A 21107-nucleotide genomic window follows, 5' to 3' on the forward strand; every position below is an offset into this window, starting at 1 on the left:
TTGGAAGTTCTAAGATGCTATTCAATCATGGTGTGCCTATTTTTCTTGTGTTCCATAGCTCAATATATGTCTATAATGTATTGTCACAGAACTAGCTGCCTGTGCTCCATTTTTTTTCCATGGGTCTTTACTGCTACTGATTGCTGGTTGTGATGTTATGCAGTGAAAGTTATTGTACAGACTTTATCATTGATACATTTTGTTCCGCTCTAAATAGTTCAAAGATTTTGGATTCTTATTTTATTTGGCTATAACTATATTCTGTGACAACGTATATTATTTGTCAGTGCCATTGGCAAACAGCTACCGCAACATAATATCTGCACACCTGTAATGAATGGAGAAACAAAGTTTTACCATCCAGAACCTGTCTCCAAAAAGATAGCCTGATATGTGCCTTCCTGAAATGCATAATGCTTTGTGCTTTGCATGTATGGCTGCCACTACACAATGTATCAATTATATGTCCAAATCCCAAACTCTGAGTAGCTGTGCTTAAAGAAAAATGTAGATGCTGTTTCATAATGGGCAGACTGTTCTTCAGCATGTTTTTTTAAACAAAAAACAGCACTTCTAAAATGGACATGCTGCACTTATTTTTGAAAAGCCTATTATCTCTGCAGCATTAATATTGGGTTCTTAAAGAATTAAGTAATAGGCCAAAACAGCTCTGACCTGGCAATAACCTCCACAGTAAAATCAAAACATATAATGCTAAGCTGCTTTGTTCAGCTTGCAGGAAAATTGTGTTGCATTCATGGGAAGGATGAGTCAAGAGTAGTATAGAACAAATAGTTTCAAGCAGGCAGATGGTTTCTCCCAGAGTGGTTCTCTTATAGAATGACAGAATGAGGCCCTCAAGCACCTCATCACCCATCAAACCGATATGGCGAGGCTTTCTATGTAATACATTTCATGACTCTGATTTGCATAGATTTAACTTTGTTTATGAATCAGCATTAATATGGTCTAACTGCTATCAAAAATGCATATAGTCCCGTTCACCCATCACCCCTGTGCTCGCTGACCTACATTTGCTCCCGGTTAAGCAACGCTTCGATTTCAAAATTCACATCCTTATTTTCAAATCCCTCCATGGCCTCGCCCCTTCCTATCTCTGTAATCTCCCACAGCCCCCCCCCCCCCCCCCCCCCCCCGAGATGTCTGCGCTCCTCTAATTCTGCACTCTTGAGCATCCCTGATTATAATCGCTCAACCATTGATGGCCGTGCCTTCTGTTGCCTAGGCCCCAAGCTCTGGAAATCCCTGCCTAAACCTCTCCATCTCCATCTCTACCTCTCTCCTCCTTCAAGAAATACCTTGAAAACTACCACTTTGGCCAAGCTTTTGGTCACCTGCCTTAATTTCTCCTTGTGTGGCTTGGTGTCAAATTTTTGGTCTCAATACTCCTGTGAAGTGCCTTGGGATGTTTCACTACGTTAAAGGCACTCTATAAATACAAGTTGTTACATCAGGAAGATTCCAGGTTTGATCTGCAGTCTGTTTTGGGTTGGTTGATCTCAGCCAGAGTAATGGTAGGGGTGCTGCAATTGGCCTTGGCATCCTGGGCTTGGATGGTGAAAGTTGATCCTGTCTGCTATCAAAGGATTCATTGGTAATGGGGCACAAAGCAGAAAGTAGTGCTGAACAGTTGTTTTTCAAACAGGAGAGAAGTATGCAGTGGTGTCTCCTGGACTTGGGTACACAGGGCATAATTGCAAAGTTTGCAAGTGACATGGACCGTCAGTCTTTGAAGGTGGCAGGACAAGTGGTGAAGGCTGTTAAAAAGGCATATGGGATCCTTGACTTCACAAATAGAGCCTTGGAGTACAAAAGCAAGGAGGTTATGCTAACCCTTTATTTAAAAAAAAATACTGATTAGGTTCCAGTTGGAATATTGTGGCCAATTCTGGGAAGCACATTTTTGGAAGGATGTCATGGCCTTGGAGAAGGTGCAGAGGAGATTTAGTAGAATGGTATCAGAGATGAAAGACCTCAGTTACCTGGTGAGACTAGAGAAACTGGGGTTGCTCTTCTTGGAGCAGAGAAGGTTATGGAGAGATTTGATGGAGGTGTTCACAATATGAAAGGTTTTGGTGGAGTAAGTAAAGAGAAACTGTTTCCAGTGGCAGAAGGGTCAGTAATCAAAGGACACAGATTTAAGGTAATTGGTAAAAGAACCAGAGGCGATATGAGGGCGAAAAAACTTTACACAATGTGTTGTTATGATTTAGAATGCACTGCCTGCAAGGGTGGTGGAAGCAGATTCAATAGTAACTTTCAAAAGGGAACTGGATTGAAACGGAAAAATTGCAGGACTATGGGGAAAAAAGCAGGGCAGTGGGACTAATTGGATAGCTCTTTGTAAGAGCAGGCATGACTGGCCGAATGGGCTCCTCCTGTGCTTTATCATTATATGATTCTATATTTTCTTATAATAATTGATTATGAATCATTTCGTTACTTGTAGTAGCAGCAGCACTAATTGCTAGCTATTTGTATAAAAATGTTAATGTCTGTCGCACTTCAGGCAATGAACTTGATATACAAGGCTAACAGTGACAAGTCGGGTGGCGCAGGGATCGGTGCTGGGTCCTCAACTATTTACAATCTATATTAATAACTTGGATGAAGGGACCGAGTGTAATGTAGCCAAGTTTTCTGATGATACAAAAATGGGTGGGAAAGCAAATTCTGAGGCGGGGACACAAAATCTGCAAAGGGATATAGACAGGCTAAGTGAGTGGGCAAAAATTTGGCAGATGGAGTATAATGTGGAAAAATATGAGGTTATCGACTTTGGCAGAAAAAATAGAAAGGCAAATTATAATTTAAGTGGAGAAAAATTGCAAAGTGCTGCAGTACAGAGGGACTTGGGGGTCCTTGTGCATGAAACACAAAAAGTTAGTATGCAGGTACAGCAAGTAATCAGGAAGGCAAATGGGATGTTGGCCTTTATTAGGGGGATAGATTATAAAAGCACAGAAGTCCTGCTACAACTGTACAGGGTATTGGTGAGGCCACACCTGGAGTACTGCATACAGTTTTGGTCTCCGTATTTAAGGAAGTATATACTTGCATTGGAGTCTGTTCAGAGAAGGTTCACTAGGTTGTTCCCAGAGATGAGGGGGTTGACTTATGAAGATAGGTTGGGCCTATACACATTGGAGTTCAGCAGAATGAGAGATGATCTTATCGAAACATATAAGATAATGAGGGGGCTAGACAAGGTGGATGCAGAGAGAATATTTGCAGTCGGGAAACTAAAACTAGGGGACATAGTCTTAGAGGACACCCATTTAAAACTGAGATGAGGAGGAATCTCTTTTCTGAGGGTTGTAAATCTATGGAATTGTCTGCCTCAGAGAGCTGTGGAGGCTGGGTCATTGAATATATTTAAAGCGGAGATAGACAGATATTTGAGCATAAGGAAATAAAGGGTTATGGGGAGTGGGCAGGGAAGTGGAGCGGAGTCCATGATCAGATCAGCCATGATATTAAATGGCAGAGCATGCTTGAGGGACCAAGTGGCCTAACTCTTGCTCCTATTTCTTATGTTCTTATGTACCATCACTGAATCCCCCACCATCAACATCCTGGGGGTGGGGGTGGGGGTGGGGGGGGTGGTGGGTGTGTCACCAGTGACCAGATACTTAACTGGACCAGCCACATAAATACCGTGGCAACAAGAGCAGGTCAAAGGCTGGGTATTCTGTGGCAAGTGTCTCACCTCCTGACTCCCCAAAGCCTATCCACCATTTACAAGGCACCAGTCAGGAGCTTAATGGAATACTCTCCACTTGCCTGGATGAGTGCAGCTCCAACAACACTCAAGCAGCTCGACGCCATCCAGGACAAAGCAGCCTGTTGATTGGCACCCCATCCAGCACCTTCAACATTCACTCCCTCCATCACCATGCAGTGTGCATCATCGACAAGATGCAATGCAGCAACTTGCCAAGGCTACTTCAGCAGCATCTCCCACACCCGCGACCTCTACCAACTAAAAGAACAAGGGCAGCAGGCGCATGGGAGCACAATCACCTGCAAGTTCCCATCCAAGTTGCACATCATCCTGACTTGGAAATATATCGTTGCTGGGTTCAAAATCCTGGAACTCCCTCCGAAACAGCACTGAGAGTTCCTTCACCACAAGGACTAAAGCAGTTCAAGAAGGCGACGCACCACCACCTTCTCACGGGCAATTGGGGATGGGCAATAAATGCTGACCTTGCCAGCAACGGCCACATCCTGGAATTAATTTTTAAAAAGATTAGCACCCTGAAAATGGCTTCGTGTTCTGTTCCCACCAACGATGTGGCACACACCATCTTCCCAAGTATCTGCTGCTGGCCGACTGGAGCTACCGCCTTAGTTAGGCAGTAGGCCCTTTTTATAATGCAGATTGGGATCCTATGGCATACCTAGGACCCCAATTAATGTTTCACGACTCAACAGGGCAGAGTTTGCAAAGCTCACACTCTGTGCATTTCAGCTGGCTACTCCCTCAGAAGCATAACTGAGACGATGCCTGTTAGCTATGAGGGAACAGTGTTGAGAACAGATCCATCAGGCCCATGGAATTGAAAGAGTCAGACCCAGTGGCATTATTGGTGTAATGGTCAGCTCTCTCAGGTGGACGTAAAAGATCCCATGGCACTATTTCGAAGAAGAGCAGGGGAGTTATCCCCGGTGTCCTGGCCAATATTTATCCTTGAATCAACATAAGATTTTTAAAAAACTGATGATCTGGTCATCATCACATTGCTGTTTGTGGGAGCTAGCTGAGTGCAAATTGGCTTCTGTGTTTCCCACATTACAACAGTGACTACACTTCAAAAAGAAGTACTTAATTGGCTATAAAGCACTGTGGGACGTCCGGTACTTGTGAAAAGCGCATAAATGCAAGTCTTTTTTTATTTTTAATAAACATAATGGCAAAATATGAACACAGTATTGCACGCAGGAGCATGGGAGGGCTTCAATACATTCAGTTTTGGCAGATCTGAGTTTGGTGCAATAAGGTCCTCATGTACCAGCCAATTGAGCTATTTACTAGGCAACCTAGAAAGAAATGTTAAAAAATACATTACAATTTTATCTGACAGTAATCTTAACATTTTATTGGTGTCTTTTCTTTCACCAAAGCTAGCAACAGATTAGTGGAAAATAGTCTCTTGCTTTATTTTAACAATAGAAACAAAATTATAGATAAATATCATGAAACCGCAATTAAATACGTGAAACTGTTTTGAAATTCAATTGGATCGGCAATTTGCAACTTTTGTTTTGTTGTAGGGTGATCGAGAAACCTTTGAAAACTATTACAGAAAACAACGAAGGAAACAAGCAGGATTGGTATTACAGCCACAGTCAAACATGGTAATGTTCACGATGATGGTTAACTGTTGCACATTGTCTTGTGTTTCATATGTTTGTGATCATCTAATAAATTTCTCTCTCTTTTTTCTCCTTTCATACTAGCATGAAACTGTTGAAGGCTACAGAAAATATTTTAACCAGATTGTTGGGTAAGCTCTTGTGTCCTGATGAAGGCTTATTAGCACAGTTATGTTGGGGAAGTGTGTCCCAAAAAGTAGTGATGCTTTGCAACTTTAAAACAGCTGCAGCTTTTGTGAGCGCGGTTGTTTGGAGGTAGATATCGCTATTGTCGTAACTACATAATGTAACTAGGGCTAATTTTATAGTAGAGGCGAAAGCTGGTATAGCAGAACTGCACAGTGGTAGCACTCTCGCCTCCAAGTCAGAAGGTTATGCATTCATTTCCCACTCCAGATACTTGAGCACATAATTCAGATTGACACTTCAGAGCACTACTAAAGGGAGTGCTGCACTGATGGAGGTGCCTTCTTTCAGACGAGATGTTAAACCTAAGCCCCGTCTGCCCCCTCGGGTGGGTGTAAAAGATTGCATAACATTATCGAAAAAGAGCAAGGGAGTTCTGCCCGGTGTCCTGGCCAATATTTTCCCTCAACTATCATTCCTGAAACAGATTATCTGGTCATTGCTGTTTGTGGGAACTTGCAGTGTACAAATTTCCCTTCATTCCAACAGTGACTGCACTTCAAAAAGTACTTCATTGGCTATAAAGTGCTTTGAGATGTTCTGAGGTTGTAGAAGATGCTATATTAATGCAAGTTTTTTCTTTCTCCTTTCTTTCTTTGCAAATACAGCTTATGTAGAACATTTTCTGTATGGCAATAGGCTGGTGTGCAAATATATTCCATTCTTTCAGCATTCTTTCAATAGTACTGAACTAGCCTTCTCAGATAAACTGCTGAAAGAAAAAGTCTGACGCTTTTATAAATTGCATATAAAATATGTAAATATAAAAATTATATATAAAATAGATAAGGTGGTTAAGAAGGCATACAGGATACTTGCCTTTATTAGCTGAGGCATAGAATATAAGAGCAGGGAGGTTATGCATGAACTGTATAAAGCACTAGTTAGGCCACAGCTAGAGTACTGCGTGCAGTTCTGGTCACCACATTACAGGAAAGATGTGATTGCACTTGGAGGGTACGGAGGAGATTTACGAGGATGTTGCCTGGACTGGAGAATTTTAGCTACGAGGAAAGATTGGATAGGCTGTGATTGTTATCTTTGGAACAGAGGAGGCTGAGGGAAGACCTAATTGAGGTGTATAAAATTGAAAGACCTATTTCCCAGAGCAGAGGGGTCAATAACCATAGATTGGTAGGAGGTTTAGAGGGGATTTGATGAGAAATGTTTTCACCCAGAGAGTGGTGGGGGTCTGGAACTCGCTGCCTGAAAGGGTGGTAGAGGCAGAAACCCTCATAGCATTTCAAAAGTACTTGGATATGCACTTGAAGTGCAATAACCCACAAGGGTACGGACCAAGAGCTGGAAAGTGGGATGAGGCTGGATAGCTCTTTGTCGGCCAGCACGGACACGATGGGCCGAGTGGCCTGTAAATTTCTATGGTTCTATGCTAATAGCTTACATATTATAAATGTGCAGTTTTTGATTTTGTAATGGAGTACTATGCTTTTTAGTATTTAAATCTTTTGGTTCTCTGATTTTAGATTTTTTGTGGTGGAAGATCACATATTACATGCAACACAAGGGTTGGTGACCAGAGCATTTACTGATGAGCTATGGAACATGGCACTTTCAAAAATTATTGCTGTCTTAAGAACCCATTCAGTAAGTTGCCAAATTGCAGTGTTTTTAAGAACTTTTATGGTAAAAATTGACATTTTTACATTTATAAGTCAGGGTAGTAGGAGAGAGGCATGCAAATTGACACCTTGGCCTTCACGTCTCTTTCACCTGTTTAGTTTGTGATGCTGCTCCAAATTCATGTCGGTTGGGTGTTTTTCAATGTGGACTTGAACATATCAGTAATTTTCATAACTGCATGTGTCAAAAGTCTCTACAGAAAGTTACAGTTTTCTTTGAATAATGTAAACCTGTTTGCCATAAATGAGCCAGCATGCAGTGTCTAAGATGAAAGGTGGTGGTTATGTACCTTGAAGTCGAATATTTAAACATAGTTTGATTTAGCAGTAGCTAGAAATAATGCGGAGGGGGTTCTCTGTGTCATTCATGCTTGTGCCGTGAAGTGGAATAGTGCCATGTTGCAAATGAAAAGACTTAAAGAACCTCCTCCACGTGTTTAGTGGGCTGAACAGGAGACATGAAATCTGACGTTACACCATGAGATCGAGACAAATCTGGGTTTGTGTTGCTATTGGAACTCCGGAGATTACCCCTCATATTTGTGATTGCTGTTAACTATGGGAGGGCTGTGTGTCTGCCATTGGTAGCACTCTATCAAGGTACAAGTTCCTCATGTTCATTGACAGGTATGTGTCAAAGTGATGAATGGTTACACCTCCTTTCTTTGACTTTTTTTGTAATTAAAAGTTACTTAAATTTGGGAGAGGGCCTGCCAAGCTTTTGTTTATCTCAGCAGAATTGGGCTTTGAGCCACAGCCGTGGGCTATTTGCATAATCCTTTGGTGATTTACAACTGACTGAGCCTTCCAAACATGCTTTTAGTCCAGGAGTTTAGAATATGCAGAGTTAATCTGCTGTTATTGTTGCAATCTGTCCTCATTAGTCTCAACTGACCTCTTCATTAGATCAGATTGAATAGTTCAGTATTGAAAGCACCAACAGGAAATAGTTCCTAATTATAATTCTAAATGCTCTGTCTTCAAAATACACCCCATCAGTGAAACCAGCAGTGTTATCCTTGTGCGCCAATTTAAGGGCCCCAAGTTTCCACATGATTTGTTCCTGATTTTTAGGAGCAACTGGTGTAGAACGGAGTATCTTAGAAATCGGAATTCTCCACATTTAATTTCCTGCAGTTCTAGTCAGGTAGAACAGTTTCACTTTGGAACAGAATTTTTTTTTCAAAAGGGGGCGTGTCCGGCCACTGACGCCTGATTTCAAAGTTTCGTGAGTGAAAACGTACTCCAAACTAACTTAGAATGGAGTAAGTGCAGATTTTTGTACGCTTGAAAAAACCTTGTCTACACTTTAAAAAATCAGGCGCAGGTTACAAATTAGGTGTAGGGAACGAGGTGGGGGAGGAGAGGAGGGGGAAGGGAAGTCATTAAATTGTACAATCAATCCTTAGTTATACTTATACAAATATTATACAAATAAATCCAACCTGAATAAAAATTTATAAGCAAAGAAAAGATTAAATAAACCATGTTCCTAACCTGTGTGAAAGTGCTTCAGGCAGGCCTTTCAGGCAGCGGTGTGGCGTCAGTGTCTTGACGGCAGGCAGTAAGCAGCCTTCGAGCTGAGCTGCAGTGCTTGAGGCAGGCCTTTCATGTTTGAGACAGGCAGCGGTGTGGCGTTAGTGTCTCGACAGCAGCGGCAGCAAGCTTCGAGCTGAGCTGCAGTGCTTGAGGCAGGCCTTCATTCTCTTCGTGGCTGGCCGCGAAGAAGCAGCACCGGACGGACCCGAGGCCATTCGGCCATGAGATATCAGCGGCGTCAGTGGCTGGCCGGCAGCCGAAGAATCAACGCAGGACACACGCAGCTCATTAAGGTTCTTGAGGCCATTCGGCCACGCTTTAGGGGCGGCGTCAGTGGCTGGCCGGCAGCCAAAGATACAGCAGCAGCCTTCGAGATGTGAGGGGGACTGAGACCATTTGGACAGGGAGAGGCAGCCACATAGACAGTTTTATACTTAAATTTGCAGAATGGGTGCTGCATTGTCAACACCACATATTATGCAATGGTTTGCCATCAATTCACTGCATAGGAGAGAATTGATTAGAGCTCACCGCACCAGGAACGTCGTAGCCCGTAGGTTGATGGGCAGGAGACCTTACCCACGTCGACAGTATCGAACCAGGCGCTCGTACCTGGACATGAGCGATGCTGATTGTGTGAAAAGGCTGCATTTTCGCAGAGAATTTGTCACTGAGATCTGTGATATGGTGAGAGCAGATTTGCAGCCCAGAAGCAGGACGACAACTGCCTTGTCTGTTGAAGTGAAGGTAACAGCTGCACTTTCTTTCTATGCCTCGGGATCGTTTCAGGCTACAATTGGAGATGTGTGTGCCATCTCTCAACGTGCAATACATGCCTGCGTTTACCAGGTCACAGCTGCACTTTATGCGCGAAGGAATGACTTCATCAATTTCCCAATGACCGTACAAGCGATCCATGAGAGGGCTGTGGGCTTCTTCAGGATTGCCGGCTTCCCAAAGGTACAGGGCTGCATTGATTGTACCCACATAGCCTTGCGAGCACCCGTGGAGGAATCTGAGCAGTACCGAAATAGGAAAGGTTTCCACTCTATCAATGTGCAGCTCGTGTGTGACGACAAGCAGCGCATCATGTCAGTCGATGCGAGATACCCTGGCAGCACCCACAATGCGTTCATCCTACGTGACAGCGTTCTATCTGACATGTTTGAGCAGCAGCCAGAAGGGCAGAGCTGGCTACTGGGAGACAAAGGGTACAGCCTGACCACCTGGCTCATGACGCCCCTACGTGTGACACGGACAGAAGCTGACCGTCAATACAACATGGCGCACATTGCGACGCGCAGCATCATTGAGAGGACCATTGGCATATTGAAACAGCGATTCCGATGCCTGGACCATTCCGGAGGACAGTTGCAATATTCTCCTCAGATTGTCGGTCACTTCACTGTTGTGTGCTGCATGCTTCATAACTTAGCCATCATGAGGCAGCAGGAGCTGGTAGTGGAACCCGAAGACCGACGTGAGGGTCCAGTGCATGATGATAGTATTACGGAAGACCAGGATGTGGATGATAACGACAATCAGGAAAGCATGCCAGAGCACGAGGTCGGAGGAGGGCCGTCCATCGTGCCCCTTTAACGATTACTCGAGACTTGCGCCAGCAGCTCATCCGTGAACGCTTCAACTACTGATGCCTGAGGGCTCTGCGACCACTTTTGCATATGGACATGTTTATTCTTTGCAGTTGTTCCTACGTTGTGTTGTGTTAATGGAACATGAAACCGTTTTAATGAAAAAATATTTTATTGAAAAGTTAACGTCGCTCTAATAAAATATTTGTTGTATCAAACTATACTTTTTAATATGACTCTTGAAGATCACTTAAAAACTTTAAGATTACTTAAAAACTTGTAAAGTTACAAAACACTTTCTATGTGAAAAATTTTACACTCTAAGATCACTTACACTTCAAGATCACTTTTTAGATACAAAATTAAATAATTTACAGAATGTGAGAGCATTTACACTATAAGATCACTTGAAAACCCCGAGATCACTTATATGTTGTAAAATTACAAAACTTACAAAACAGTTTCATTGTGAAAAATCTTACACTCTGAAGAACACTTAAACTTCAGGATCACTTTTTAGGTGCAAAATTAAATAAGATACAAAAAAATGTGAGAGCATTTACACTAAGATCACTTAAAAACCATAAGATCCCTTATAAGTTGTAAAGTTACAAAACAATTTCAATTTGAAAAACACTACTACAGCTACATCAAGAACAAGAACAAAAGCAGCAAAGAAAGGCTGCAACCATGTCTCATCCATATCTCAGTGAATGTTCACTTCCTCATGGGGGTGTCATTTGATTGGCTGGGCTGTGTGCCCTTATTGCAGCAGCTACCTCAACCAGGTCCTCCCTGACGGCCTGTGCCGACACTTGCATGCCCTCCCTGATGGCCTGTGCCGTAATTTGCATGCCCTCCCTGATGGCCTGTACCATCGATCGCACTCCCTCGGACATTCCCTCCCTAAGTTCCCGTGTCATTACTGCTATTTCTCCCGTCGGGACCGTCAACTCTTCACCTACTGCATTAACGCCACTGATGAGTGATCGGGTAAGCTCATTGGTCTCCATACCCAATGCCACAACCTGAGCCGCATCTGTTGCACGCTGCATCTCAGGAGAGCGTGTCTCCAATCTCCTTCTCCTCTGCCTGGGTCTGCCTCGTGGCATCACTACACTGGGAGGCACGGGCACGGATGGTGGGATGCTCGGTTTGCAAGCGGCACCACTACACAGGGAGGCGCAGGCTGGGACTGTGGGACGCTCTGTTCCAGATGGCTGAACTGGAGGGAGAGGCTCGGGCTGGAACAGTAGGACGCTTGGTGTTCCAGACGACAGCACTCGAGTGCGAGCCGTGGGCTGGGATGTTGGACTAATGGGTGTAAACTGCTCCATGATATCAGCAGCAACACTGGACCCGAAGTGTCGGAATCAAAACCATAGTAGGTGGAACCAGAACCTATGCGAGAGGGAGGCGCAGGCTATGACAGTAGTGCACTGACTGTAGAATGCTGCATTATACCAGCAGCACCACTGGGACCCGCAACATCGGAAGCGAAACCATGGAAGGTGGAACCAAGACCTATGCTAGGGGTTGAAACTCTGATGCCCCTTGATGGGGGCTCATAAACATTAAATTGGAAGCTCTCCCCTGCAGACATTTCAGTCATCGCTGCCATCATCCAGTCTGGATCGTCCGCAACTGGTTGTACTGGTTCTTGTTCTGTACCCTCAGGATCCTCAGGGTTGGCAGCAGCATCATCATCATCATCATCATGTTCTGCAAAATACATCAGAACAGTCAAATGCTTAACAGCAAGGGAGGGGGTCGGGTGGGTGGCATGAGTACGCTCACATAGCAGGCCAGGCAGCAGGTTGATTTAAAGGGCCACGATGCATTTTCATCACGTGCGGGCCCAGCTTGTGCTGTACCGATTGCTTTACTCCATGTCCGACTCATCATAGCAGCTACCCTTTGTTCCAAGGGTGTCAGTGGATGCAGATTGGGCACGCCTCCTCCTGTCCGAGTTGCCTCCCTTTTGTTGTGGGCCAATTTCTTCTGCAAAGAGTAAAATATAACTTTTTACAGAGTGTGTCAGTCTGCAAGGTGGAACATACAGATAGCCAGGTTACAATTACGATTAAATTAAAAATGGGAAATATTACTTACACTAACGCTCCAACGCGCAGGGTTGCCGGCACCAAGAAGTCTCATTTCAATTGTACCCGCCCCCTCCTACTTACAAAATCGGCGCAAGTGGTAGGCTCCGCCCCCTGTGCGCCGCGCCAAGCAGACATCGAGCTCCAAGGAGCTCGAGAATACCGCACTTTTTTTTCCGGCGCCGTTTTCGCCGCAAAAAACAGGCGCCCAGCTCTGAGGTGAGCCTTTTTCGCCGCGTGTGGAAACTTGGGGCCAAGATCTTTGCAATACAATAGGGATATTATGTAGTCCATAAAGAGAATAAAGCAATTGCTAAAATATCTACAGAAGTTAACATGAATTGTGCAGTTTCTGATAATTTAAGCATTTGAAATCAAATTAACTAGATGTTTTTACTAGTGTAGTGTATAAATTGCAATTAACTATTAAATAGAATTTATAGCATAGAAACGGGCCTTTCGGCCTAACTGGTTTATGCTCCACACGAGCCTCCTCCCAACCTACTTAATCTAACCCTATCTTGGTGACTTACAGATTTGACTAATAATCCTAAAATAAAAATAAGTAATGTTGGAAATGCACAGGAAGCCAGTCAACTTCTGTAAAGAGAAAAGATAGATCCATTTTTCGAGTGTAAGACTCTTTGACAGACCATTATGTTGTGCAGACCCTCCTGTATGGATCAGAGGCATGGACGATGTACAGAAGACAGCTTAAGTCGCTGGAGATATATCACCAACGATGTCTCCAAGATCCTGCAAATCTCCTGGGAGGACAAGCGCACCAACAATCAGTGTCTTCGTCCAGGCTAACATCCCCAGCATTGAAGCACTGACCACACTCGATCAGCTTCGCTGGGCAGGCCACATAGTTCGCATACCAGACACGAGACTCCCTAAGCAAATGCTCTATGCAGAGCTCCTTCACGACAAACGAGTCAAAGGTGGGCAGTGGAAATGTTACAAAGACATCCTTAAAGCCTCCCTGATAAAGTGCGACATCACCACTGACACCTGGGAGTCCTTGGCCGAAGACCGCGCTAGGTGGAGAAAGTGCATCCGGGAGGGCGTTGAGCTCTTCGAATATCAACGCCGAGAGCGTGAAGAGGTCAAGCGCAGGCAGCGGAAGGAGCATGCGGTAAATCAGTCCCACACACCCCTTCCCTCTGCGAATATCTGTCCCACCTGTGACAGAGTCTGTGGCTCTCGTATTGGACTGTTCAGCCACCAGAGAACTCACTTCAGGAGTGGAAGCAAGTCTTCCTCGATTCCGAGGGACTGCCTATGATGATGATGTTGTGCAGAGCACTGTTTGCCTGTTTTGGTCTTGGATGAAATACCCATGAAGAAGATGTTGTGCTGACAATGTTTGATCCTGTTGAAAAACTAGGAAAGCATGAGAGGATAATGTAATTGCTCCAAGGTATACAAGTTAGTACAGGTTGAACCTCTTATCCAGGACCTGGCCTGTGCCGGATAAGAGGATTTGCCGGACGACGAGGGGTCACGCCGACCCTCGACTTACCCGGTCCTGATGACAGCGCTCATGCCTCTGACCGCCTCCGCCACGCTCCGGCTCCATTATCTGTTTCCAGGGTGCAGTTTCCTCGGCCTGTTTCCTCCCTCTTCCGCTTCCTCTGCGGGCAGCACATGCCACATTCGAACAATGGAGAAGTCGTTTCCGCTTCCAGCAGTGGGAGTGTCGCTGCTCCGCCGGCGTCGCCCTTGTTTCCAGTGTGCAGATTCCTCAGTGATCCTATTCACTTTTACTCCCTCACCAGTGTAAAGTGACATAGTGGTTGTTGACTAATATGCTTCTGTTGATCTTACATAATGACATCCACACTTGGAATGATTAATCATTGTGATATGATCACTTAAGTTTTTCAAATAATTTATAGTTGATAAAGAACATAATGGTATAGTAGTATGGTATAGAAATGTATTATCCTGTTATGTACAGATAGTAATTGAAAATAACAGCCACTATATATTAAAATGCATGTTGGTGTATTTCTGTTCTCTGTGGGAGAACATAAAGTCATATGTTCTATAGAAATATTAACTTGACTTTAATCTTGTGCTCCTAGTCCTATTGCACTGATCCTGACCTTGTCTTGGAGTTGAAGAACCTAATTGTGGTTTATGCTGACACTTTGCAAGTAGGTATTGGTTCATTTAGAGATTGTCTATGTCTACTGCCCTAAATTGTATTGTAATCAAAATCTTGAAAAGTTTAGGAAAGAAGACAAAATAAATCAAGAAGTATTGATAATCTGAGGATAATCTGGGTTTTAAAAGCCTGTAGACTCTAGGAGGGCGAAAACATAAAGCAAGTGAAGAGTTTCAGTTTAATGTTAAAGAATGTAAGATTAGGTGACATTCCACTAAGTCTTGTTTTCAACACAGTGACAATGGAGGAAGTGCCTACAGGGCCTCATGTTTGAAGCTTAGTGTGAATAAGAGAGTAATGATCAGAGGAGCACTAGCCATCATACTATTGATAAAATAGAGACAAGGAAGACTGTGATGAAGAGAGACATACAGACAAAGGGAAAGGTAAAAGAGGTTGTGGGCTAGAGGTGAGGGGACAAATACAGACAGAAAGAGGCTAGAGGTGTCTATTAGCCAACATATTTATCTTGTGTCCTGTCCAGGAGTGGGGGAGAAGTTTAGAGCATCCAAGATACGAAATAATATTCAAATCTTGGAGAGAATTATGTGTATATATATATATATATATATATATATACTGTCCATAATTTGATTATAGTTGTAAAGATTTTTAATGTTAGATGTATACAATTGAGCTAAAATAATATCTTTCTATATTTATGTTAAAAAACTTGGCCCTTCACTTTGCTTCTCAATAATAATTATCCTAAGTTAAACTGATCAAATTAAGTATGCCTATGGAGCATGGAATCTGGGACTGCAAGATACATCAGTTCTAGTGTAAGTCCCTTGAATTGGGAAATAAAATAAATAATTCCAGCTTCCCAGATGGCTGAATGAGTAAATGTACTGTGAAGTATGGTGCTTCAGTGGTCATGACCAGGAAGGTTTGGGGTTCAATCCCAGATTTGCACTCTGTTAACTGATCTTAGGCAGGGAAAGAATGGGATATCTCAATTGATTTAGGTGCCCCAGGGCCAGCATAAAAAAACAAATCAGCCACTTCCAAAGCCCCACCTATTTGCTGGAAGTGCATCTGTGGAACTTGTCCACCATCTTCCTGTAATATGGAACATGGGCCCTTCACTTGTGAGACATTGACACCCAAAATATAAGACATCACCTTTTCAGTCTACATAATACTTTAATGGACAGCAGCGGATAGTCTCCCTTGATCTAGCTTCCCTGCCAACTTCCATTCTTTCCTTCATTTTCAAGTTGCACTTCTTTCTTCCATCTTCCTCCTACTATATTTAGTTTCAGTCTGTAGATGCTCCCAAATTATCATCCTTTAGTGATCATAGCAATTAGCCACACTCTTTGCTTTAACTGCTTCCTGCTAACATGATGATGTTCCCACTCCCCAGTGTATGACTGCTGTGCATCCCAATCAACAACAAAAGGTATGGAAAAAAAAAAGGAAATTGGCCAACAACAACAACTTGTATTTATATAGAGCCTTTAATGTAGTAAAAAGTTCCAGGGCACTTCAAGACTGTTTTCAAACAAAATTTGACACTGAGCCACATAAGGAGATATTAGGGCAGACTTGGTTTAAGGAACATTTTAAAGGAGGAAAGCTAGGTAGAGAGGCAGAAAGGTTTAGGGAGCGAATTCCAGAATTTAGGGTCTTGGCAGCTGAAGGCATGGCCACCAATTGTGGAGCAATTAAAATCAGGGATGCTCGAGGCCGGAATTGGAGGAGTGTAGATATCTCGGAAGGTTGCAGGGCTGGAGGAGATTGGAGGAAGGGGCAAGGCCAAGGAGGTGTTTGAAAAAGGATAATAATTTTAAAATCGAGGCGTTGCTTGAGCCAATGTAGGTCAGCGAGCACAAGGGGTGATGGGTGGACGGGACTTTGTGGGCAGCAGAGTTTTGAATTATCTCAAATTAACAGAGGGTATAAAATGGGAGGCTGGCCTTAGTGCGTTGGAATACTCAAGTCTAGAGGTAACAAAGGCATGAATGAGGGTTTCAGCAGCAGACAAGTTGAGACGGGGCAGAGTCAGGCAATGTCATGGAGGTGGAAATAAGTGGTTTTAGTGATGGCGTAGATCTGTGGTCGGAAGCTCACCTCAAGAGCAAATATGCCACCAAGGTTGCGTTCAGTCTGGTACATCCTCAGACAGTTGCCAGGGAGAAGGATGGAGTCAGTTGCTAGGACCGGAATTTGTGGCGGGAACCAAGGACAATGGCTTCGGTCTTTGCAATATTTAGTTGGAGGAGCATTACAGGATCTCTGACAAGCAGTCTGACATCTTCAAATGTGTGACTTTTAAAGTCTTTAGCAGGATGCAGATTTCAGTGCTTTTAAATGTGGGATATTGAACTCAATGCAGGACATGAGAGGTAGATATGTGTATGGACAGCTGGTGAGACAGGATTGAGTATGGCTGTTTTGGCCCATATCGTCAAAGCCTGCCATCAATTGCATTCAATTTTACACATACATAGTCACTGGGGTAAAGTACTGAAGAATAGATGGCAGCTGTGGAACTCCAGCATTGTCACTGTAAGGAGTGGAAAGGCATTGGGAGAAAATGGAGGGAAATGGGTGGTGAAAGAAAGGAATCATTCTTCCTTTTTTAGATATCATCTCCCATGCATCCTCTGGGCCCAACTCCTTATTGACAACCACAACTGGACCAAAGCTTGACCTATGAATGTGTCTTAAACATTATGGCTATCTTAATTTAATGTTAATGGCATTAGCGGTTGTTATTTTTGGCTCTTTTGGACCCACTGTCACAACCCATTTGGCTAGAATGATCTTTCCTTTTGTAGGATGCTGCAGCCAGAATCTGCCCTCAAATCTTTTTCCAGGATTTTAAGTTTTCCTGAATAAGAACATAGCATAAAAAATAGGAGCAGGAATAGGCCACCTAGCCCCTCGAGACTGCTCCACCATTTAATTAGATCATGGCTGATCTGATCATGGACTCTGCTCCACTTCCCTGCCTGCTCCCCATAACCCTTCATTCCCTTGTCGTTCAAAAATCACCTGTCTATCTCCGCCTTAAATATATTCAATGACCCAGCCTCCACAGCTCTCGGACAGAGAATTCCATAGATTTAGAACCCTCGGAGAAGAAACTCCTCCTCATCTCTTATAAATGGGCGGCCCTTTATTCCGAGACTATGTCCCCGAGTTTTAGTTTCCCCTATGAGTGGAAATATCCTCTCTGCATTCACCTTGTCGAGTCCCCTCATTATCTTGTATGTTTTAATAAGATCACCTCTCATTCTTCTGAATTCCAATAAGTATAGGGCCAACTTACTCAACCTATCTTCATGTCAACCCCCTCATCTCCGGAATCAACCTAGTGAACCCTCTCTGAACAGCCTCCAATTACAAGTATATCCTTCCTTAAATACAGAGACCAAAACTACGCAGTACTCCAGGTGTGGCCTCACCAATAGCCTGTATAGTTGTAGCAGGACTTCTCTGCTTTTATACTCTATCCCCCTTGCAATAAAGGCCAATATTCCATTTGCCTTCCTGATTACTTGCTGGGCCTGCATACTCACTTTTTGTGTTTCATGCACAAGGATCCCCAGGTCCCTCTGTACTGCAGCACTTTGCAATTTTTCTTCATTTAAATTATAATTTGCTTTTCTATTTTTATTGCCAAAGTAGATAACCTCACATTTTCCCACATTATGCTCTGTTTGCCAAATTTTAGCCCATTCAGCCTGTCTATATCCCTTTGCAGATTTTATGGGTCCTCCTCACAATTTGCTTTCCTACCCATCTTTGTATCATCGGCAAACTTGGCTACATTACATTCGGTCCCTTCATCCATGTCATTAATATAGATTGTAAATTGTTGAGGCCCCAGCACTGATCCCTGCGGGACCCCACTAGTTACTGTTTGCCAACCGGAAAATGACCCATTTATCCCGACTCTCTCTTTTCTGTTTGTCAGCCAATCCTCTATCCATGCTAATATATTACCCCCAGCCCCGTGAACTTTTATTTTGTGCATCCACTATCTCTGCAGCCACTTCTCAAGACCCTAGGATGTAAGCCATCATGTCCAAGGGACTTGTCCACCTTTAGTCCCATTATTTTATCGAGTACTACTTCATTAGTGATAGTGATTCCTCCCTCCCTATAGATTATCCACTATTGGGATGTTTTTAGTGTTTTCTACCGTGAAGACCGGTACAAAATATTTGTTCAACGTCTCTGCCATTTCCCTGTTCTCCATTATTAATTCCCCAGTCTCATCCTCTAGGGGACCAACATTTACTTTAGCCACTCTTTTCCTTTTTATGTACCTGTAGAAGCTCTCTGTTTTTATATTCCGTGCTAGTTTAATTGCATAATTTATCTTTCCTCTATCATTTTTTTAGTTCTTTGCTGGTTTTTAAAAGTTTCCCAATCCTCTGGCCTCCCACTAGTCTTGGCCACATTGCATGCCCTCCATTTTCAATTTGATACCATCCCTTATTTTCTTAGTAAGCCACGGATGGTTATCTCTTCTCTTACAGTCTTTCTTTCTCATTGGGATATATTTTTGTTGCGAGGTATGAACTATCTCCTTAAATATCTGCCACTGCTCATCAACCGTCCCATATTTTAATCAATTTTCCCAGTCCACTTTAGCCAGCTCTGCCTTCATACCTTTGTAGTCTCCTTTATTTAAGCTTAGAACACTGGTTTGGGATCCAACATTCTCACCCTCCAACTGAATTTGAAATTCATCCATGTATGGTCACTCATTCCTAGAGGATCCTTTAGTACGAGATCATTTATTAATCCTGTCTCATTACATAGTAGAAGATCTAAGCCTGCTCCCTGATTGGTTCCGCAATGTACTGTTGAAGGAAATTATCCCGGATACACTATGAACTCTTCCTCAATCCAATTTGCTTTGTCCAATCAATATGCAGGTTAAAATCACCCATGATTATTGCTGTTCCTTTTTTTACAAGCCTCCATTATTTCTTGATTTATACTCCGTCCAACAGTGTAGCTACTGTAGGGGCCCACCAGTGACTTTTTCCCTTTATTATTCCTTATCTCCACCGAAATACAATTGAAAGACTTTCACTCTTTATCACCGAACCCTAACCCACCCAATATTTCCACAGTTTAGCTGCTTTTACTTAGAGGAGTTGTATTTTGGAGTGTAATTTAAGCAATTCAGGTGAACAAGTGTTTGCTTCTTTTTATAGAGCCATTATTGCCACAGACATTCCACGAGAGACACTTCGTTTCCATAGTTCTGAAGGTCATTGAAAATTAGGTTAATGGGGCCTCTTCGTTCCCCTCCCCCACTACCACTCAAAAAAGAATTGTGAAAAGCTACCAAACTTGCTTGACCTCAGGCAGCAGCTACAACCCAACCAGAGCAACAAAAAAAGTCTAATTGGGAACACTGTTACGCTACAAACCTCAGCCACCATAATCCTGCATAATGTCACTCCTCTGTGTTCAATTTTTACAAAAGAACTTAAATTCTAATTAAGTTTTGTGAATTGCTCATGCTCTTCTGCATTGCAAACTGATTTGAATATTTTTGTTGTCTGCTGTCTGACAGTCCACATGTGTTCTTCTTGATTTAATTTTTTTCTAGGGTTATGGATTTCCTGTGAACAGACTCTTTGACCTATTACTTGAAATCCGGGATCAGTACAATGAAACCTTATTGAAGAAATGGGCAGTTGTCTTTAGGTTAGTGATGTTTATGAAAAAAAATCATGTGATCTCTTTTATATAAAAATTATTGCCATTTTTCATTACCATCTCTCAACCAGTTTCCATCTCAAAGCATCTTGAAGTACAGCAGCTATTATTACCAAGACAGAGTTGCCACTTGTAACATTGCATACTTGTCTGACACTAGACTTGAGTAGCAGGCTAGACTGAAGTAAAATATTTTACAGGGCTCAAATCTGCAGCATTCTGACTCCGGGACAAGGATGATGTCACAGAAATGTTCTTTCTCTCTTGGCTTTAATGATCCGAAGTAAAATTACTTTTAGCAATGTAAGTCCAGTTCATAGACAATGATCTTTCATACAAAATCGGCCATTACTTAGCACATTTAACACTAAAATTAGCAGCATGGCTCAGTGAGTACATAAGGATGTACGGCGTGGAAATGAAATAGCAGAAGCTGTTCTTCTGAGATTTGGACATGGGTCCATTGTTGGGGCAGAGTAGAACTCTGCATGTGGTCCACATTGTACCTGACCTTTTCTCATTTGATGCTGACACTGGATGCAAAAAATATAAAATGCTGCAATCCCAGAACTAACATCCATAAATCAAAAAATCCTCCACTGGCCAAAATAAATTACTTCTCAGTTTAAAAAAAAAACCCACAAGAAATATTGAATTATTCCACTATTGCAATACTTGGTAGTGATGTAATTATTAGTGCTGTATCAGAATACTGTGTATGTTCTCTGCCTAGTGTTTACATAAGCTGAATATGGTGCCATTTCACCGAGTTCTTTAATCT

The 21107-nt window shown here is 42.9% G+C and overlaps 1 protein-coding gene across 16 annotated transcripts in view; it reads left to right on the forward strand.

Moving 5' to 3' along the window:
* The window catches only part of exoc6 (exocyst complex component 6), a 281622-nt gene that overhangs the window by 92759 nt on the left and 167756 nt on the right, over nt 1–21107 (forward strand). For all 16 annotated transcript variants that reach the window (XR_011592777.1, XR_011592770.1, XR_011592771.1 and 13 more), the window contains 5 exons: nt 5299–5382; nt 5485–5531; nt 7071–7191; nt 14550–14621; nt 20217–20314. Coding sequence is in view for 7 of the 16 variants with exons in the window: in XM_070876819.1 (XP_070732920.1) it covers nt 5299–5382; nt 5485–5531; nt 7071–7191; nt 14550–14621; nt 20217–20314 (422 nt within the window). In the remaining 9 variants the exon portion in view is untranslated. The remainder of the gene's footprint in view (nt 1–5298; nt 5383–5484; nt 5532–7070; nt 7192–14549; nt 14622–20216; nt 20315–21107) is intronic.

Source organism: Pristiophorus japonicus, chromosome 3 (genome assembly GCF_044704955.1).
Source record: "Pristiophorus japonicus isolate sPriJap1 chromosome 3, sPriJap1.hap1, whole genome shotgun sequence".
Classification (NCBI taxonomy): Eukaryota; Metazoa; Chordata; class Chondrichthyes; family Pristiophoridae; genus Pristiophorus; species Pristiophorus japonicus.